Genomic DNA, 17,508 nt, shown 5'->3' with positions numbered 1-17,508 from the left:
TCATCACATGATGGACGTAATCATGTTCACTCTTCTTCTTTGCTTGTTTGCAGGCTGTGTGCTTGTGGTCTCTGTGGTTGAACAGCTTGCACAGTGGCACAACAGCACAGTAAAGGCAGCCTTGGAGAGACTATGCAACTACATACCTGGTAAGTGTCAAATAATACGCCATATGTTACGTTGTATTGCTGTGTTTCTCTGGTAATTAAAAACTCGCATTGGAGTCTGAAAAGAAAAAGCTCTATCTGCTTCTCATGCAGCATCTGAAACTAATGTAGCTGAAAGACAGTAAGGTGTTATGAGCAGGGAAGCCAGTGGCATGACTCACTTGAATTCAGCGGAGCTGGGATTTCATCCCAAAGTTAGCAGGGGTTGCATTAAGTCTGCAGGCATTTCTGCACCTACATACACACACGCACCTTCCCACACGTAATTGGTGCCTTTGCAAGTAGCTTAAAAATAGTCAGGATCACTGTATGTTCAACCAATTCTCTTTCTCACTGATATAGGTCTTTACAGCACTGTGAAGATGAGAGTGTTTCCTGGTATAGGAAGCCACTATTGTAAAATCATAACAACTAGGTGAGGCTGGCAGGTGTAGAATGTGAACTGTTTGGTCTGCATGGGGAAAATATTGAAATGTAACCCAAGATACAAATCTCAAAAGCGATAGCCCTTCTATATGAACATTTATAAACTCCCTTTATTCTCACCCTTATTTCAGCAGCCCAAAAGTGCTTGGTTGTCTAAAAGTGCAACTCTGCAGACATCTCTATTATCTAGAGAATGGTTAGAATAAAAGAATAACGTAATTCATAGATGAATCCTGTAACTGTTTAAGTGACCAGATCCCAAGTTCATGATGTCTTTTTAATTTTATGAATGCAAAAAGATGGCTAAGGATTCTTCGTTAAAAAGTCATTTATATAAGATTTCATGAATCGTGTCTCTGAGAAACTTTATTGCTCTGTAGTCTTTAATTTCATAGAAGATATATGCAGAATATTAATTTCTCCTTTCTATAATATTATTTTTTGAAACAGGATGGGGCATGGAGATAATTGCTACAATTCATTCATTGACAAAATGATGATCTGATTTCTGTTTCATAAATCATACTCTCAGTGTTTTAAATTACAGGCACATAACTACAAAGCTGAAATTAGAAGTCCTGATTCTGCTATTAAAATAAGATTTCCTTCTTTAAAAATATGAGTTGCTAGGTCTACGTTCATGTTTCACGCAGTGAACCTTTTCAGCTGACAAGTCAAGATATTTTTGTTCAGCTGCCATTCTTTACACATAAAATCCTATTATCCCTTCAGTTAAATCTGTATAATCCAGTTACCTTCCATGGGATGCATGAATACAGACAAGAGAAAAAATTGACCCTGAACTTGAAATGAGAGCAAAATCCTGTGGATTGTGCAGCAGCTACAGCCTAACCCAATTTATCCTCTCCCAGGCGATGAACTCTGAAATACAAATCATTGGCTTCTTCTTGCTACTTGAAACAATAGTTGGGGACTTGTTAGGAGAAAACCTATTAAAACAGGCTATGCTATTTCAGCTGAGTGAATAATTTCATTATTATGAATATGCCTACAGTTGCTTGCAGGAATAACAGAGGCAAATTGATGGCAATGAGACTTTTCCTAGGACTGAACAGGAATAAGAACTTGGACTTTTTAATCGGCCTGTATAATTTTATTGCAACAAAGGCACAGATCAGTCCTTCAGTAAAGTTAGACACTGTTCAAGAGCAAAAATATTTAGAGAAAAGGAGAGAGGAAAATTCAGTACCTATCAATCCTGCTGAATCTTTAAGACTCTGCAGAAAACAATCATATTTACATAAATATGATACATAAATATTTACACGGAAATATTTGTTATGCACCTGATCGGAGCAAAGTGATCGAAGTGGTCACGCGTGCGTCAAGGAGCCTCTTGAGCAGACACAAGTGTCAGGTCCAGGGGAATGGGCAGTATTTTATGGCAGGAGAGCTGTCGTTAGCAAGAATACATGTTTACCTGGGCACTGGCTGCCTGCCTGGTGAGAGAGAGGTGCCCGGTAGGCGAAGCTGAGACGTCTGCTCCGAGACGTCAGCCTCTGGCATCGCCTCTGAATCATGCTCTGCTTCTGTGTTGGCCGCTGCTGTGTAAACACCTTGGAGCTCAAGTGGAAACGACAACATGATTAATACCATCTTCCATGCAAATATTTGTCCTCTGGGATTCAGCCAAAATTTGTGTTTCTAGGACTGTGAATCTGCAGGATTTTTTTTTCATAATAAGAACAGAGCAGTTCGGAGTTTTGCACAAACTGAATTTGGGCAAAAGCAAGTTTGTTCATTTCTGAACAAATGTCTCCATTTTTTTCCCTAAATTCTCCAGCTTTTAATTTGATTTTAGCTCTTCTCTTGTTCCTGAACACTCCAAACTATTATTATTATTTTCTCTTTCTTCCCCTGTCTCTTCTCACTTGGAGTGCAAGACCTGCAAGCAGTGCCCATGTCTTGAGTCTGTTTGACTAGAAACCAAGGCCTGAATGACGTACTCCATGAAGAGTCTGTTTGCCCAACTGTAATTTTATGTTATTGCTATTCCTTTTATGTCCCATCATTCTCCCTTTTGTTATCCCATTGGATAATTCCATGTTGAGGTTCCTATGCTCACAAGGAGATCTGTGTCGAGAGATCAGGCTTGCCAGCAGCACCCCCAGCATCAGCTCCCCATAGCTGACATCCAGCCAAACCCTCCCTCCTCTTAGCTCCCACTATGGGTTACAGCAGCCAGATGGCTCCTCCAGGGCCAGAAACATTATGGAAACCAGCTGCCTTGGGAAGCTTTTAAGGAGATTCTCCCCAAAATGTTTTGGGGAGCTCATGGGGAAGCTAGACCCTCCTTCTGCAGGTGCCTGGAGGGAGCCAAGCCTTGCCCCAGGGTGTTTTAATCAGTGATCATATCAAATGCGAGGTTACTGATGCCTGTGATGTGTTTGCTTTTAGGTGAGCAAGAATAAAATCTGATTCTAGTCAGGAGACCAATTTTTAACTTGCAGATTGCTTCTAAAAGAGCCAGTAGAGAGGAATTATGTGGTAAAGGAGGCAAAGAAATGAGGCTAACAACTTGATTGAAATAAGATATCTGGTATGGGATAAGGGAAATCAGTTGCAGAAGTTACAGCAGCTGCATCTCAGTATCACTAGGAGGGTGACGAGAATTTATTTTCTTCTGCCCTACTGCACAGTTCAGGGCCCACTTCTCCTTGAGGTGCAGGCTGGTGTCACTGGTGTGACATGGCTCTGGCAGGGAAAGCATCCTGAGATATCTGCAGCCTGAGGGTGGGTCACATCCAGTGTTCCACAGTCTAAAATTGGGACAAATTGGGTGCTTTTGGGATTTCTGTATTTTTTTTCCATGGAATATGAATATATTCTATATTTTCTTTCCCAACACCTATTTGGGTAATGGAGGCACAAGAGAAAATGACATGTCATTGAAGGAGTTGCAAATTTGTCATACCTTGTCACAACAGCATGTGTGTGAACATACCTCTTCATAGCTTCTAATAACAACAGTATTGCTGAAACAAGGCTTGACACCTCCTTTGGATAATGCTTCCATGGTTAACTAACTTGCCTCACTTTTGTCCACTCAGGCCAAGGAACAATCTTTCTTTTTTTTTCTCCATAGGAACTATCATATCAGTCCTACTATCATGCTACCTCTGCATTTTAAACACACACACCTCTCGCAAAAGTGTCTTTGTTGAAGGTTTATAAAATGATATGAGAACTTTTTTTTTCTTTTTAATATAACTACCTTAAATAAATCTATAACATGCTATCTCCTGGTCAGCATGAATGGCATGTTTCACCTAGATTACAGGAAAGCAATCTGAGCCACCTTCCAGAAAAAGCACACGCCGTCAAATGTGAGAGGAAGTAAAAAACAAGTGTCAAATGTTTTTTAAAGTTTAATTATTTCTGTTCAATTGCTTTTCTACACAAATAGATTCTCCTTATTGGCACAAACACCCAGAAGCACTAAGGCAGCTCTAGCAGTAGCGTTAAGTCCTATATCATGTTCTGCACTTTGATTTATGTATTTGTTTTCTTTCTTCTTGCGAGCCTAACAAGCTGTTTGTTTAAACTGCTTAGAAAATGCTGTACCATATATATTACGGTTTATTTTAGCTTTTATGCTATGCTACTTACAGAGCATTTAACAAATGCTAGTTATCCTTTTCAGTATTTTTTGTGTGGCTTGCTTAAAGACAGAAAAAGACATTGAGTTTCAGCATTACAGCGTTGGTTAGAAATTCAGAAGCTGGGGTTGTAGATTCACAAGCATTCTTCTAAAATAATCAGCATTCACATTAGGAAAGCAAATCCTGCTGTATGTTATCTATTACAATATCAGTTCCATTGTGCTGAGTTATTTTATATTTTATGTTTTCTAGAAGATCTTCAAGGTTTCTGCTATCTACTTGCTGAATTTTATGGACCGCACCTAGCTGAACTGTAAGTCTCCCTATATCATTTCAAATCTTTGGTTCACTTGTTCTTTACACATATGGATGTAGAGTCACACTGAAGCATGGGGTTTTCATTTGCAAAAAAATGTGTTGTTATTGAAGCAGAGGTGTTTGACAGAGATTCTAGATTTGGCACTTGGATGAAAGACCCCACGTAGCTGAGTGAATAAATATTGGCTGCTGCTGGTAACCATTTTCTTAGTGCATTTGAATCTCAGCTCAGGCCTACCTGATGTAATTACTTTTTGAATTTCAACTCATTCGGCTGAGGGAGGAATTTGAATGACCTTGTGTGTGCATGACAGGTTCAATAGAGCTGTGGTGCTGTAGTAGTTGTCTCTTACTTTCCCTTCTGCCTTTAATCAAGCTTTCTGATTGCTAGCCCCTACATGGTCTCAGCCGTGACCTCACTCATGCACGGTTTTGGGGGAGGCCCACTAAGGAATGTAAACATTTAAATGTAAAAATGTAAAATGTAAAATTTAAATGTAGGTGATTTTATTTCTCTTTAAAAGTTCCTAGTTTAATTAATTTTTTTTTTTTGCTAGACTTTCTTCCTCCCTAGGGTTTTCTCTTTCTCTGTTTTATTTTTAAATCTAGCCAAGGCATCTCAAATTGCTTCCAGGACTAGGACTAGGAAGTGCTATAATCAAAGATTTGAACTTAATTCTTGATTAGTCCATAGGTATGTCCCCCCCCCCCCCCGCAAAAAAAGAAACCATCCTAGAACTTGTGTGAGGTGATTAAAGGTTAAGGATCTTTAAAGGATTTCTGCTTATTTTCTTGAGTTAATGATTGAGCATTTGTATGTGCCAAATTGCATATGCATTAACTTTAACCTTTAAATCTTTGTCACACGTATGATTGATTAAAAAACAGAGCAGTCATCATGTATTTGACTCGGGTGCTACCTATAAAGCACAGTGCTTTTTCATCATCCTGGGATACAATTTTAAAGGCTGAGTAGGATGCCATGGCAGAAAATCATTAGGACCCAACACTACACGGAGCAGCGATTACAGGCCACTTTGAAGTGAGCCGAGGCTATTGTATAGCACAGTGGAGATTTACCTTCCCATGGAAATAGCTGGTACCTTCAAGCATCCAGAAAAACATAATAGTCTTTGTTTTCACACCATTTCCTTCAGCATAGACAGGGAAATGAATGCCGATGTGGTGTGCCATTCCTTGAAGCTGTGTAAACAGGATCCCGGACAACCACTTTGTCATCTCTACCCTCCTCCTAAGGTGAGTTTCTTTTACATGTTTTTCAAAATTGTAGGCTGCGGAGGGTCTTTTAAGCTAGAACTGTACAGCACAGAGAGGTTTTCAATGTACGTGTTTCATGTGGGGAAAAAATGTTGACATTTCAAGTGTGGATGCATTCAGTCATGTCTGTATGGGTGCTAACTGCATAGTACATTTTATTTGCTTCCATGGCTACATATGATCCTGCTGTGTAGGGTTTCATAAGCACGCTTATCAAAGAGGGGGAATTACAGGAAAAAGTTCTCTTGTACCCTAGTCTGAGTGGTATGGATCAGAGAAGAGTGGGAGAAAAAAAAATCTTTTTTTTTTCCCAGATTTTACTGGCAAAACAGTACAATAAGACCCAAGCAGGTATTCAGCTGAGGTTCAGCTAAAATACCACATTGCCATGGCATAGCAAGTCATCCTCTCATTGCCTGATGTGCTATGACAGCCTGCGTAGGCCCTGGTTACCCTCTGCAAATGCAAGGTTATTTGATTTAGCACAGTCTGCAATGAAAGAGGCTTAAGCTAACTTGCATAACCTTTTGCCAGAGGCTGGAAGTATTTACATATGCAGTTACCACAGCTCTTATGATGTACAGTGACTTACTATGCCATGGTAACTAGACTGCATGTCAGAGCTATTTGACACTCTAACACTTGCATCTGGGCATAGGTGTTTAAACAGAAACGGTTTGATTTTTTTCAGTCATTATGCAGCCCAATTCACACTGAAAACAGTGAGAAAATGGTTGTTTGGCAATTTCATTAACTGAATTATTCATTTAAGCAGCTATAGGTCCTGAAAATCTTTCTTTTGCATATAGATGAAGTCACCTTTGACTATTTTGAAGTCACCTTTGACTTCATCTATAGGTAGGAAAGAATTCCACAAAATGTTTTAAACAAGGCCTCTCCCAACATCCATTGAAAACAATCAGAGCCTTTTTATTGGCTTTAGTAAGCCTTGATTCATATCCAGGATGGATTTAGTTCTCCAAGATCTGAACAGCTAAAGAAATAACTGATTTCCAAGAATGGCAGTAACATTTATTTTGCAGCAGATGTGTACCCTGGGCACATGACTACAATACTCCCTGGCCTGGCAATATAAAGATAAATAGGTGTGCAACCAGGCTGGAGAGAAGAAGGGTTCATTCAACACCAAGAGCCCACGTTGACTTGACTGCCAAAATTTTATTGCAAGGGTCCTTCAGAATTTCTTTGTTCGAACCAGTAGATTAATGTATAGGTCATAGAATCATAGAATCGTTATGCCTGGAAAAGACCTTCCAGTCCTTCAAGTAAAATCTTAAATGCTTCAACACCATACCTATTAAATCATGTCCCTAAGTGCCTCACCTACACGTTTCTTGATCACTGCCAGGGATGCTGACTCCCCCACTTTCCTGGGCAGCCTGTTCCAATGCTTCACCACTCTTTCCATTTAGAAATTCTTCTTAACGTCTAACCTGAACCTCCACTGGTGCAACTTGAGGCCATTTCCTCTTGTTCCGTCTGTAGTTATTCTGGAGAAGAGACTAACCCCTGTCTCACTACAACCTCCTTTTAGATAGCTGTAGAGTGATAAGGTCTCCCCTGGGCAGCCTGTTCCAGTGTTCTGATTCAGCCTGTCCAGATTCCTCTGTAGAGCCTTCCTGCCCTCAAGCAGATCTACTCCTCCGCCCAGCTTGGTGTTGTCTGCCCATTTACTGAGGGTGCACTTAATCCCCTCATCCAGATCATCAATAAAGATGTTAAAGAGGAACTGCCCCAACACTGACCCCTGGGGAACACTGCTCATGACCGGTCCATCCACCTTTCCCCAGGCTGCATCAGAACTACTCTACTGCATTCCCTTCTTTAATTATCTCTAGATCTTTCCTCATTACACAGATATTTGATATTCTATCACATTCTGTCCTTGCCATTGCATGATTTTTCCTTCAGAGGAATTGAAGAGACACTTCAGAGACCTTCCTAGTAGCAGCTGCAGTACCCTGTCAAGGGCAGTGGGGTCTCTCTTTTAAATTAGGAGTCCAAAAGGTGGAGAAGAAGGTAAAGCAAAGGCCTCTAGGCTTTCTCAGGAGTGGGCAAGCCAGCACTCGTAGGGTTGCCATCAAATCTTTGGGTCACATTTCCCATCTCTTACAGCAGACGTGGGACCTAGCTGTGGGCACATTTTGCCTACAGCTGCAATCCCATTGACTATACTTTCTGTAAGCAAATTAACCGCAAATGTTTTGTTTGTTTTTTTGATTTTTAACAAAATTCGGTCCGGCCTGGAGATTGTCCCTCTTAGTGCCTGGCTCAGACAGTCTCTCTCCCAAATGACATTTGCATCCTACTTTTTGTGACATTTTCTTTGCCTCTCACCAGGAGTAGGGGAGATGGAATAACAAAATGATTTCCTCTACCCAAACCTTATTCTCCATTTTTAGTACTTCTGGTGCCCTCAAAGAGCATGAGAGGAGGAGTGGATCCCTGTTTAGATTCATGCTCAAGTGGTTGATAAATTGCTGACAGTAACTCTGTGACAAGTCAGCCTGAGTAAAGATGAATTATGGGTGAAGAAATTAATATACAGTCAGAGACACAGATGCATAAAATGCAGTTTACCTCACATTTGCTTCTTTGGTTTGTAATTTGATTGATCACTTCAGTTATATGAGCCTGCAAATGTTGGCTCAGTCCCCTGCCAAGTGTTTGACCAAGACTTTAATACTAATGGCTGTTTTGTTCAACTCTATTGATTTTCAGGTACATCATTTATTCATTTAGGCTTTTGAATGAACATTTTCCCAGAATCAGTACCTTATTTGTACTGGCAAAGTGAGTACAATAAACATGGAGTTACTCGTCTTTATAAAGCAGCAAAATATTCTGTTTTTAATTGTCTTTAACAGAGTAAAAATCAACATATAAATGCTTTTTTTTAGTCAATAGTTTATTTTTTTCTGCTTCTGTATTGTTCTTCTAGTAAAGTCACGTCTTTCAAGGAGATGAGAGTTACTTTCAGAGAACTAGCAAACTATCTACATAATAGAGACATTATAAACCAAGTAAATGATACGTGAATTATATTGCATACTTCTCTCATCTCTGACAAATTAACACAAATTAATTTTTTGCCAACCTGCCTGGAGCCATTAGTGCTCTGTGATTATCGTAGGAGACCTGGCTCCAATTATGAATAAGAAATATTGCTCTGTTTGCAGAGAACGAAATGCTCTCAGCCAAGGGTGGTCGAACGGGTGCATTCCCTGGATGTGTTGCCCTAAGGCAAGCACGATGTGTGCCCGGTCTCCGTCAAGAATGGACTCCTTCCTCATATGGGCACTGCATCTGCTTTTCTGGCATGCAGAGATGTCCAGAGAGCTTGGCCAGGTCACGGACTAGCTCACTCCACCTCTTTGGTGGGGACACATGGGCTCTACACTCCATGGCCTCTTTGCAGTTGTCTTTCTAGCGAAAGAAGAGCAAATACATGTGCATTTGTAGGCTCATCTGCTGCATGTTTCTCAAGGTACATGATGTTCTTGCCCTTTAGTATGAGAGCTGTGGCACTGTGCTTCAAGTTATCAGAGACCTTGTGGTTGCAGACTTTAGCTACATCTCCAGTAGCAAGATGTTGCTGGTGGCTCTAAACTGACAATATAGAGGCATCTCATATCAGCAAAGACAGATAGATGTATCCTAATGTCATTTATGCCCTTTATCTTACCAAAATAAGCTTCATTGGCAGAAGTACTTATACTCACCGCCTTTGTAAAAATAAAAATCACGTCCCTCATGCACTGCACACTTTGGAGAAAGCCTGGCCTTGCAGTTTTGATATTGAGTGCTGTGGTTGGGACTTGCAGCTTTTCTGGATGACATAGTTTGGCCAAGCATTTTCCTTAAGCAAGAAATCAAATTGCAATGGAGTTAACAGAGGTTTCGTTGCTTGGGAATTGAGCATTAAAATTAAGGCATGGTTCCTGTTTTAACCTGGACCTTAGGAGCCCATTGCCTTGCTGATAGGTTACTGGCATTTTGCAAAGCATAGTTAAAGAGAACGCATGGAAACATCCAGGTTACAGTGAGAGTGGTGTGAAGTTAGTGTATAAAGAAGTGTCTGCAACTCCTCCAGTCTTCCAGAGTAACTGTGGATGTATGCCTCAGCCACCCAGGCTGTCTGAGCAACCATTTTTTTAGCTCAAGATCTCTCAGTTCTCAGCTAGATTTCAGGCTCCTCAAGATAAAAGCCAATCATTAGATCTATTTGGAAGAAGCAAACAGTTTAGTTTTCATACAACTATTTTCTTTGGTTCCTCTCTATTTTTTTGATGAAAATGTGAACTGCTTAGTGGGAGATGAGTCAGAGCCAGACCTTGGGATGGAAGTGCTTGATGAGATCAGATCTTCAGCCAAATCAAGACCTTATGTCATGGCCCCAATTCCTTGTTTTGTGATCCCAGCCTATAAGGCAAGCAGCTAGGATGCAGGATGAGTCCTGGGAAGCAAAATTCTACCCCCCCCACATCACCCTTCAAGCCTTTCTGTTTTGGAAATAGGTAAAATATGGTAAAACATGAGATGCATTTACTGAAGTCAGAATTGAGCTCTGAAGAAATAGTTTATACAAGCTACATAAAAAAGGCACAGGCCTTCCACCAAATAAACCTGAAGGAAATGCTGGTTCATTATCTATGTGATTCTCTGCTTTAACGGACCCTGTCATTTGTAGCTGGGATGGCACTGGCAGAGACTAGCTCACAGCTGATACGTATTGTATCTTGCATGTGGCAAGATATTGTTTGGGGAGGAAGGAGGGTAGAAGGATGTGTGAGGGAAGTGTTACTCATGGATACGGGACCATCTCTTCTTTTGCCAAGACCAACAAGAAAAAGCAGGTCAGGATATTTCATCCGGAATATGGAGGATCCTCGTCCAGTAGACAGACTAGAATTGCCAGAAGTCAGGGAAATTTCCCTGGGAGCTAAGGCCTGAGCCAGCCGTGGAGTGTTTTAGATTTGGGCTTGCAGGAAGCTCCCTATTTTGAGCCCAGAATATATCTCATTTGCTTTGTCTGTCCCATCACTAAACTTAGTAATGTCCCTCAGAGCTTCTGCCAGATAAAAGAGGTGAGTTTGTAGGACAAATCCCTTTTTGCTAGTGCTGTTTAATAAGCTGCATAGCATTTTGGTACCTCAGTATGCGTACGCTCAGTGAAAGGATAGTGGAAGAAGTTAGAAGAGAAACTACTCGTGTGCGTTATACATATCCACTCTCCTGGGAAAGAGCTGGCTAACAAGGATGATTAATGAGAGGCAATTAAAGCTTGTTCGTTTGTTTGTTCACAATGAGAAATGTAGCCTATTTTAAAAAGAAAATCATTGCTGATAATGCATGGGCTCTGCAGACAGCATTGAAACCAGCAAGCAGGTACAGCAGGCACATCCTGCCAAGAGCAGCCCAGTGTGGAGCAGCTGGGTGTCCCCAGCACCCAGGGACCAGGCAGCCACGAGCTCCAGGGTGGCCACAGGGTCAGGTTGGCTTTAAGGTAGTGCGAAAGAGCAGAGGTTACTCTCTAGCTGAGTTGCAACAAGAGAAGTTGTATGGGCTGTGTAGTTCTCAGTAATACCCTCAAAATCCTGACACTAACCATATATGAATACCCATTAAAACAGTGGGTTTCTTTTATCTCCCAGAGGGATATTTCAGATGACAGTCCTGGGGTCCTTCCTTCCTGAAGCAGCTTCTCCAGGAGCAGGAGAGGGAAAGAGACCTTGTCCTTAGCATTTCAGGGAGACCGTTTTCTACTCACTGAGGCGATTCAGCCATTCCATTCTTATTTCGTGCCTGTGTGTGTGATATTGCCAGAGCTGGCTGAAATGGGCATTTCTCATGCATTGCTTCTGAAAGCAATTCTCTTGCACAGAAGGAAAGGATTGATGAATCTTACTCCACTGGATTTTTTTTTTTTTTTTTTGCATCTTGCTCCATTTTAAGCTATTTTCCTTCTCTGAGTCTCCAGTTATTTTATTACAGAAATGACAGCAGCTGATAACATACACACAACATAACTGTTGCAAATGCAAGATGGATGTTTGTTTTTGGGGGCAGAGTTTGCCCAGGGGGAAGAAACTAGGAAACATTATCTTGGCTCCTTACTGGCATCTTTCATCTCTTTGTGACATATCCAGATTTTTATAAAGGCTGTAGGCAGAGAGAGGCCCTATACTAAAAATTAAAAATACTTAAAATCTGTATTCTTTACTTGTTCTTAAATGCTTATTCTTATTCTTTGTGATCTCTTTATGTTGTTCACTGTTAATTTTTGACCCTTGAATTTCCCAGTTAATTAATTTGCTTTGATCACTGCCTAAATCAATTATAGTGACATGCTAAATTTTATCCCCAGAAAAAAAAAAGTTGATAATGGTTACTTGAAATGCAAATATATGCTGCTTTAATATTCCAAGCTGGCATGCTCACCATTCAATAAGGTGCTATCACTCAAGGGGTATTTTTTTTTTTCAAAATGCTTTAAATCTGCCATTTGGCAAAGCATACTTTTTCCCACATTGCGTTGCCGTAACTCCAGCCAGATAAATATAAACTTGCACTGAACTTTACCTCGGAGCCTTCAAACCTGGTGGATATAATGCTAGTTATTATGTTTTTATGTTGGGTTGTAGGAGGGACTGCTAGCGGGTTATAGGCAGAAAGAACAGTTTGTTCTGACCAACCATTTTGATTAGCAGCAAAGTGCTAAAACGGATTTGTGATATGCTGGTATGATTTTTCTTTCCTTCGAAATATTTGCTGTGGTAATTGATTTTTAGCAGGCCCCATAGCCTACAGGACAGACGCAGTTATTTCTTCTGAAGAGGGCAAGTGGGCAATATTTTTAGCCTTCCCCATCCCAAATGTTGAAGGGATAGATGGAGGCCAGCACAGAGGTATGGCTGTTTTCAAAGGTGGCCTAACAAAAGCAGAGCAACATCTGGGATTTGCCAATACTGAGATGGATGAATATTGTTCAAAACTGAAAATGAAGCAGCAGCTGGTCTTATGCTGGTGCTGATGTCTGAAAGCAAGCGTGTTTTCCTGCACACTGGATCTCCATATTTATGTGTCCTCCATGACTGGGAGGACTGCTTTTTCTTTCAGGACTTTTTTTTTTTTTTTTTTAGCATGAGGAAAATCTAGACGTGATATACACAACCAGAGAAGGGCCAAATCTTGTATTAAATAGGCCTGCAGGTGTAAATGTCATCTGCAGGTGACACTTTGACCTCAGCCCTGACACCCAACACATGGCACAGTCATCTTCCCCCTGCCACAGGGCAGGCTGACAGCATCTCAGCTGACCACAAAATGTGAGATGCCCACTGCGTAAAATTTCCCCTTTGCTGTTGGGGATCAAAGCATAAGAGGCAGGCTTTGAGGAATTATCAAGGTAGCACTGGTAGTTGACTTCTTTGTAATCAATGGTATTATGATAGCCAACTTCTCTTTAGATAAGGATGCCTTGCCAAGGTATTTTCTAGCCCTCTTCAGAATGGTTCTCCCAGACTTCCTTTCTATTTAAGTATCTTTACCCTCATTTTGAAACAGTCCCAAAATGCTCCTTCAGCACAAGCTTATATTACTCAACAGAAAAACAGTTTTGTTGCAGTCAGCAAGAACTTGCCCTACAAGATGGGTATTTAACTTATTATTCTTAATAAGTTAAATTTCCTACATCCTAGGCTTAACCCATTCCTAAGCAGGAGATTTGCCTTCTGAAATATATTTCCTCCTTTGAATCTTCCCACATGACAGCTGTTGAAATGCAGCTCAGGAAAGTATAAACCGTATTTGTTAGCAAACTAAATGTTTCCTCTGTATCCTACACCTATAAGCCTTTTCTGGACATATAACAGATAAGCTGTGCTTTGGTGGGAGTTGCTGGAGAAGTTTGCTATCTGCAAGTCATAGAGAGTAGTCAGGATATGAATCTCAGCTCTTAAACTGATCTGGACTTTCCCTTAGGAAATAAATGATGCCCTGGAGCAAAATAAATGATCTCTTGCAAGTGAGGTTTCATAAACAGTGATAGGATAATTGATTGTTATTCCAATAAAAGGTAACTGATGATGAGTTTGTGGATCCATATATCTTTCTTTTTTTGTTTTTTTTTAATGACTGATTAGAAAAGGTAAAAAAATAGGGAGAACAAAAATAACAGCATACCGTGAAGTTGATCTGTTTATTTGTTTGTTTTCTTTTGTCTTACGTTCCTAGGTGGGGCTAAGTACTGCAATAAGGAAAGCAAAAAGAATTATGAAGACTTCCAGGGACCTGGTAAGAAATCAGTGACACTGGGATGTCACTGTTACAGTTTAAACTGTAATTGCATTTTATCAGAAATACTCACATTTTATCAGAAATGAGGAAGTTCGCTTTGCCTAACTGTAAATCCACCTGATTAACTCATAAAGTTGAACAAGGACTCACTGCAGTATAGGATCTGGTGAGAGGGAGAGAATAAATATGGAATGTAAAAATACTTGTGATGACAAAAACACACAGCTTGTAGTACAGGGAAAACTGTTGAGGTCCATCCAAGATATAAACTTGTGTCTAAGTTTATATCAGCTGAAGATGTGGTCCATCGACTGTATAGTGCAGCTCCACACTGAAACATTTGCTTGTATTAGTTGTGCTCTCCTTTGGTGGGGCAACTAACCTTAATATGGTGTACAAGCACCAACAACTCCAGTTTTGGGGAAGAAAACTAATAATAGAAAAATGGCCAGGAGTGGTAAGAGTAAATGCTTTAGAGAGGAATGCTTTGGTGAGAGGCAGCAGTGCTCATGACCTTCTCAAACCTATCACATGTGTAAAATGGCAGCATTGAACCACTGACTTTACAGTATTTGAGGAACTCCATAGAAGGTAAAAAAAAAAAAGGAACAGTCCCTGCTCCAAAACTATCTGCAAATTGAGATTTTGTCAATAATAAAAGTCTGTTACTGACAAGTCAGGGAGACTTGTCCATAGTCAAGGAATTGGCTGAGGGGGCAGTGGGAAAGGTGATTCAAGCAGTGCATTTTGCTAAGTGTTTCGCCAGAGCTGGAGGCTTCTGAGTGAATGTTCATCTGCATGCAATGGCCATGTTGTGTTTCAACCTAAATGCTCAGCTCAGGAAGCATCTGCCAGAGAGGAGGATAAGTTTGAGACGAAGATAACTAAATATTTAAGTGCCCAACTTCAGGAGTCTGTAAGAGAGCTAGGTGTTCAACTTCCATTAATGGCAGCAAAGTGCTAGTCAGTGCAGGCTACTTGCTGCCCATAAACGCCACACTGAGTCTGCTCTGGAGAGAGCTCAGACCCTCAGACCCTCTTGGGTCTCCAAAATATTTCCTTCCCGTTGGCCATCCTGCAAGCTTAGATCCCTAGCTCCAGGCTGGACCTGCCATATCGAAGCAGTGAAATTTGGGCTGCTTCTCCTGAAGTTGAATTCTTCTTTCTGTCATCTCGTTTCTCCCCTCCCCAACCATCTTGGTGTAGATTTGGCTGAGATGTTTTACAAAATCATGACTTTCTTGCGCAACCTTGCTGTGGATCAATATTCTTTCTCCAAACTTCTTGAAACGTCTAGGACAGCTGAACCTCTCCATCTCCTTGTTTTATGCCTCTCCCTTGTCCTTTTTCATCCCTGCCAGGCTCCCATAGCTGCATGAGAGGGAGCCCCTGGACCATGTCACTGCCTCCGAGCTTGGTGGCTACAATTTGGGGTAGTCTGAAATTCAAGCAATGGTCTAAATGTGAATTCTGCACATTTTCCCTTTATTTTTAAGGGGTTGTCTTTGCTTCTAAACTTGAAAACTGGGATTTGAAATCTTTCTGCCTCCCTCAGTTTTCAGATTTATAACTGATTTTAATCAGTAGCAGAGAGAGAAGGGCAGCTTTTATTCTGCTGGGTTCCCTTATATGAGTCAGCTCAGCCATTGAGTTTGCTTCCAGTTGTCTTCAGGCGCTTAATGCAGAGCAAATGTTTTTGCTATTTGTGAAGAAATTATTGATATTGCTTCTTCCTGAATTCTCACTGTGATGCTACTCACAAAACTGAAAATTGAGGTTCCTAATTAGCCTTTGGGCAATTGCCAAATTGGAACGTCAGGGAGATAAACAGTGCGTGAGGGAGATGGGGCTCAGCTCCTGCAGAACAGCGAAGCAGCGGGATCTTATTCATTTGCCTTCCTATTCAGCCCGGTGCTACTGATGGCTTGAGATTTCTGCTCAAATTACATTGAATTTCTACTCCCTTTCCCCTTCTCTGGGTGCAATGCCATGCCTTAATGCCTGCACTGAGTCACGTAAGGCCCCTCTGCTCAATGCAGCCCAGCTGCAGGTGCAAGGATGGGGAAAGAGCAGTATTATAGCCGGGCTCTCAGGAAGCAGAGCTGCTTACCCCCAGGGTGCCTGCCCATGAGCTACCTCGCACGTGTCCATCCAGTTTTGCAAGCTGAAACAAGCAGGGTGAATGCTCCTCTGCGCTGCTGCGCTGCACTTTGTACCTCATCCCTTGCATATAGACCCTGGCTGACTGAGGGGACTTGGCAAAAAAGTAATGGACTTGGATATAATTCGGGTTTTCGCAGTTGGTGTTCAGTCAGAGTATTTCTAAGCTTACATGACTTCATGCTACAAAGCCAGATCAAATTAAAGCAAATGTTGTATGCTTTGTGGGCCCATTATTCCTAGCGTCTTCTTTTAGCTACTACTTTGGTGACCCTTACAGAAACATATTTTAAAGCTGTAAAATTAAAAATAATAGCATTTCTAGGGTCATAACGATCTCTTTCAACTTCCCCTTCACCCACGTTGCAGTTAATTTAATTCTAAATGCAGAAAAATAAATGAGGAGGAAACAAGTGTGAGGGAACTTCTCTAGGAGACAACATTGTCAGGTCTTTGCACGCTGCTATGTTAAGTAAGTCCCATGCCCTAGGATGGCAACATGTGATGGAGTAGCAAGAAAACATGGATATTGAGCGTGTGGGTGAGGATTCAGACATGTCCCATGTGTGGTAGGAGGTCTCTGGATCCCGACTAGTGAAGAGCAAAAAGCATTCGCAGGGTCCCTTGTGAGCTGTGTGCTGCTGGTGGAACCTGATGTTGGTGAGAAATGGTGGATTATATCTGTTGGCTCTGCATATATTTGACATTTGTGGTGCTTTTGGCCCACGGCATGTTTGTGGAAAGGATACCTCAGCCTTCTCAAGCACTTCTTGCCAGTTAACTGTCCCTGTCTTTGCTCGTTGGCTGTGTGACTAGGCATATAAAAAGAGACATCATTACAGCTGTCGCTAGCATAAACGTGAGGTCTGCCCAGCTCCCCAGGGACTGACATTTACCAGTCCTTTCTTAGGACCATCTTAGATGTGGAGGAAAAAAAAAGACAAGCATTTTCCAGATGTAGAGATATGATGCACATGGCTACAAACCCAAATTCCAATCCAATGTCTTTCATTCATTCATTAAAAGTAGCGAGCCATCTGTGAGCAATTGGTTTAAACCAAACACCAACAGGCGTTAAGGACTCATTACTTTTTCTTTTTTTGGAAAACTAATTAAAATAATTACTGAAACATCATTATGGAATGCTAATAGGCAATGGATAAAGTATATGTGTTATCAATCACCGTGAACACCTCTAGCATTAACTTTCCTCATGG

The 17,508-nt window shown here is 41.1% G+C and overlaps 1 protein-coding gene across 1 annotated transcript in view; it reads left to right on the top strand.

The window, feature by feature from the left end:
• Positions 1–17,508, top strand: part of AOAH (acyloxyacyl hydrolase) — a 74,330-nt gene that overhangs the window by 12,051 nt on the left and 44,771 nt on the right. The window contains exons 2-5 of the mRNA XM_088521097.1: positions 54–149; positions 4,469–4,529; positions 5,692–5,791; positions 14,069–14,128. Of these exons, the coding sequence (XP_088377223.1) occupies positions 54–149; positions 4,469–4,529; positions 5,692–5,791; positions 14,069–14,128 (317 nt within the window). The remainder of the gene's footprint in view (positions 1–53; positions 150–4,468; positions 4,530–5,691; positions 5,792–14,068; positions 14,129–17,508) is intronic.

The sequence above is a fragment of the Tinamus guttatus genome, unplaced genomic scaffold, assembly GCF_059628265.1.
Source record: "Tinamus guttatus ecotype Peru unplaced genomic scaffold, ASM5962826v1 Tinamus_guttatus_pri_ptg000115l, whole genome shotgun sequence".
NCBI classification, from domain to species: Eukaryota; Metazoa; Chordata; class Aves; order Tinamiformes; family Tinamidae; genus Tinamus; species Tinamus guttatus.
Note: the sequence above shows the minus strand (reverse complement) of the source record. Positions and strands in the feature narration are given on the sequence as shown.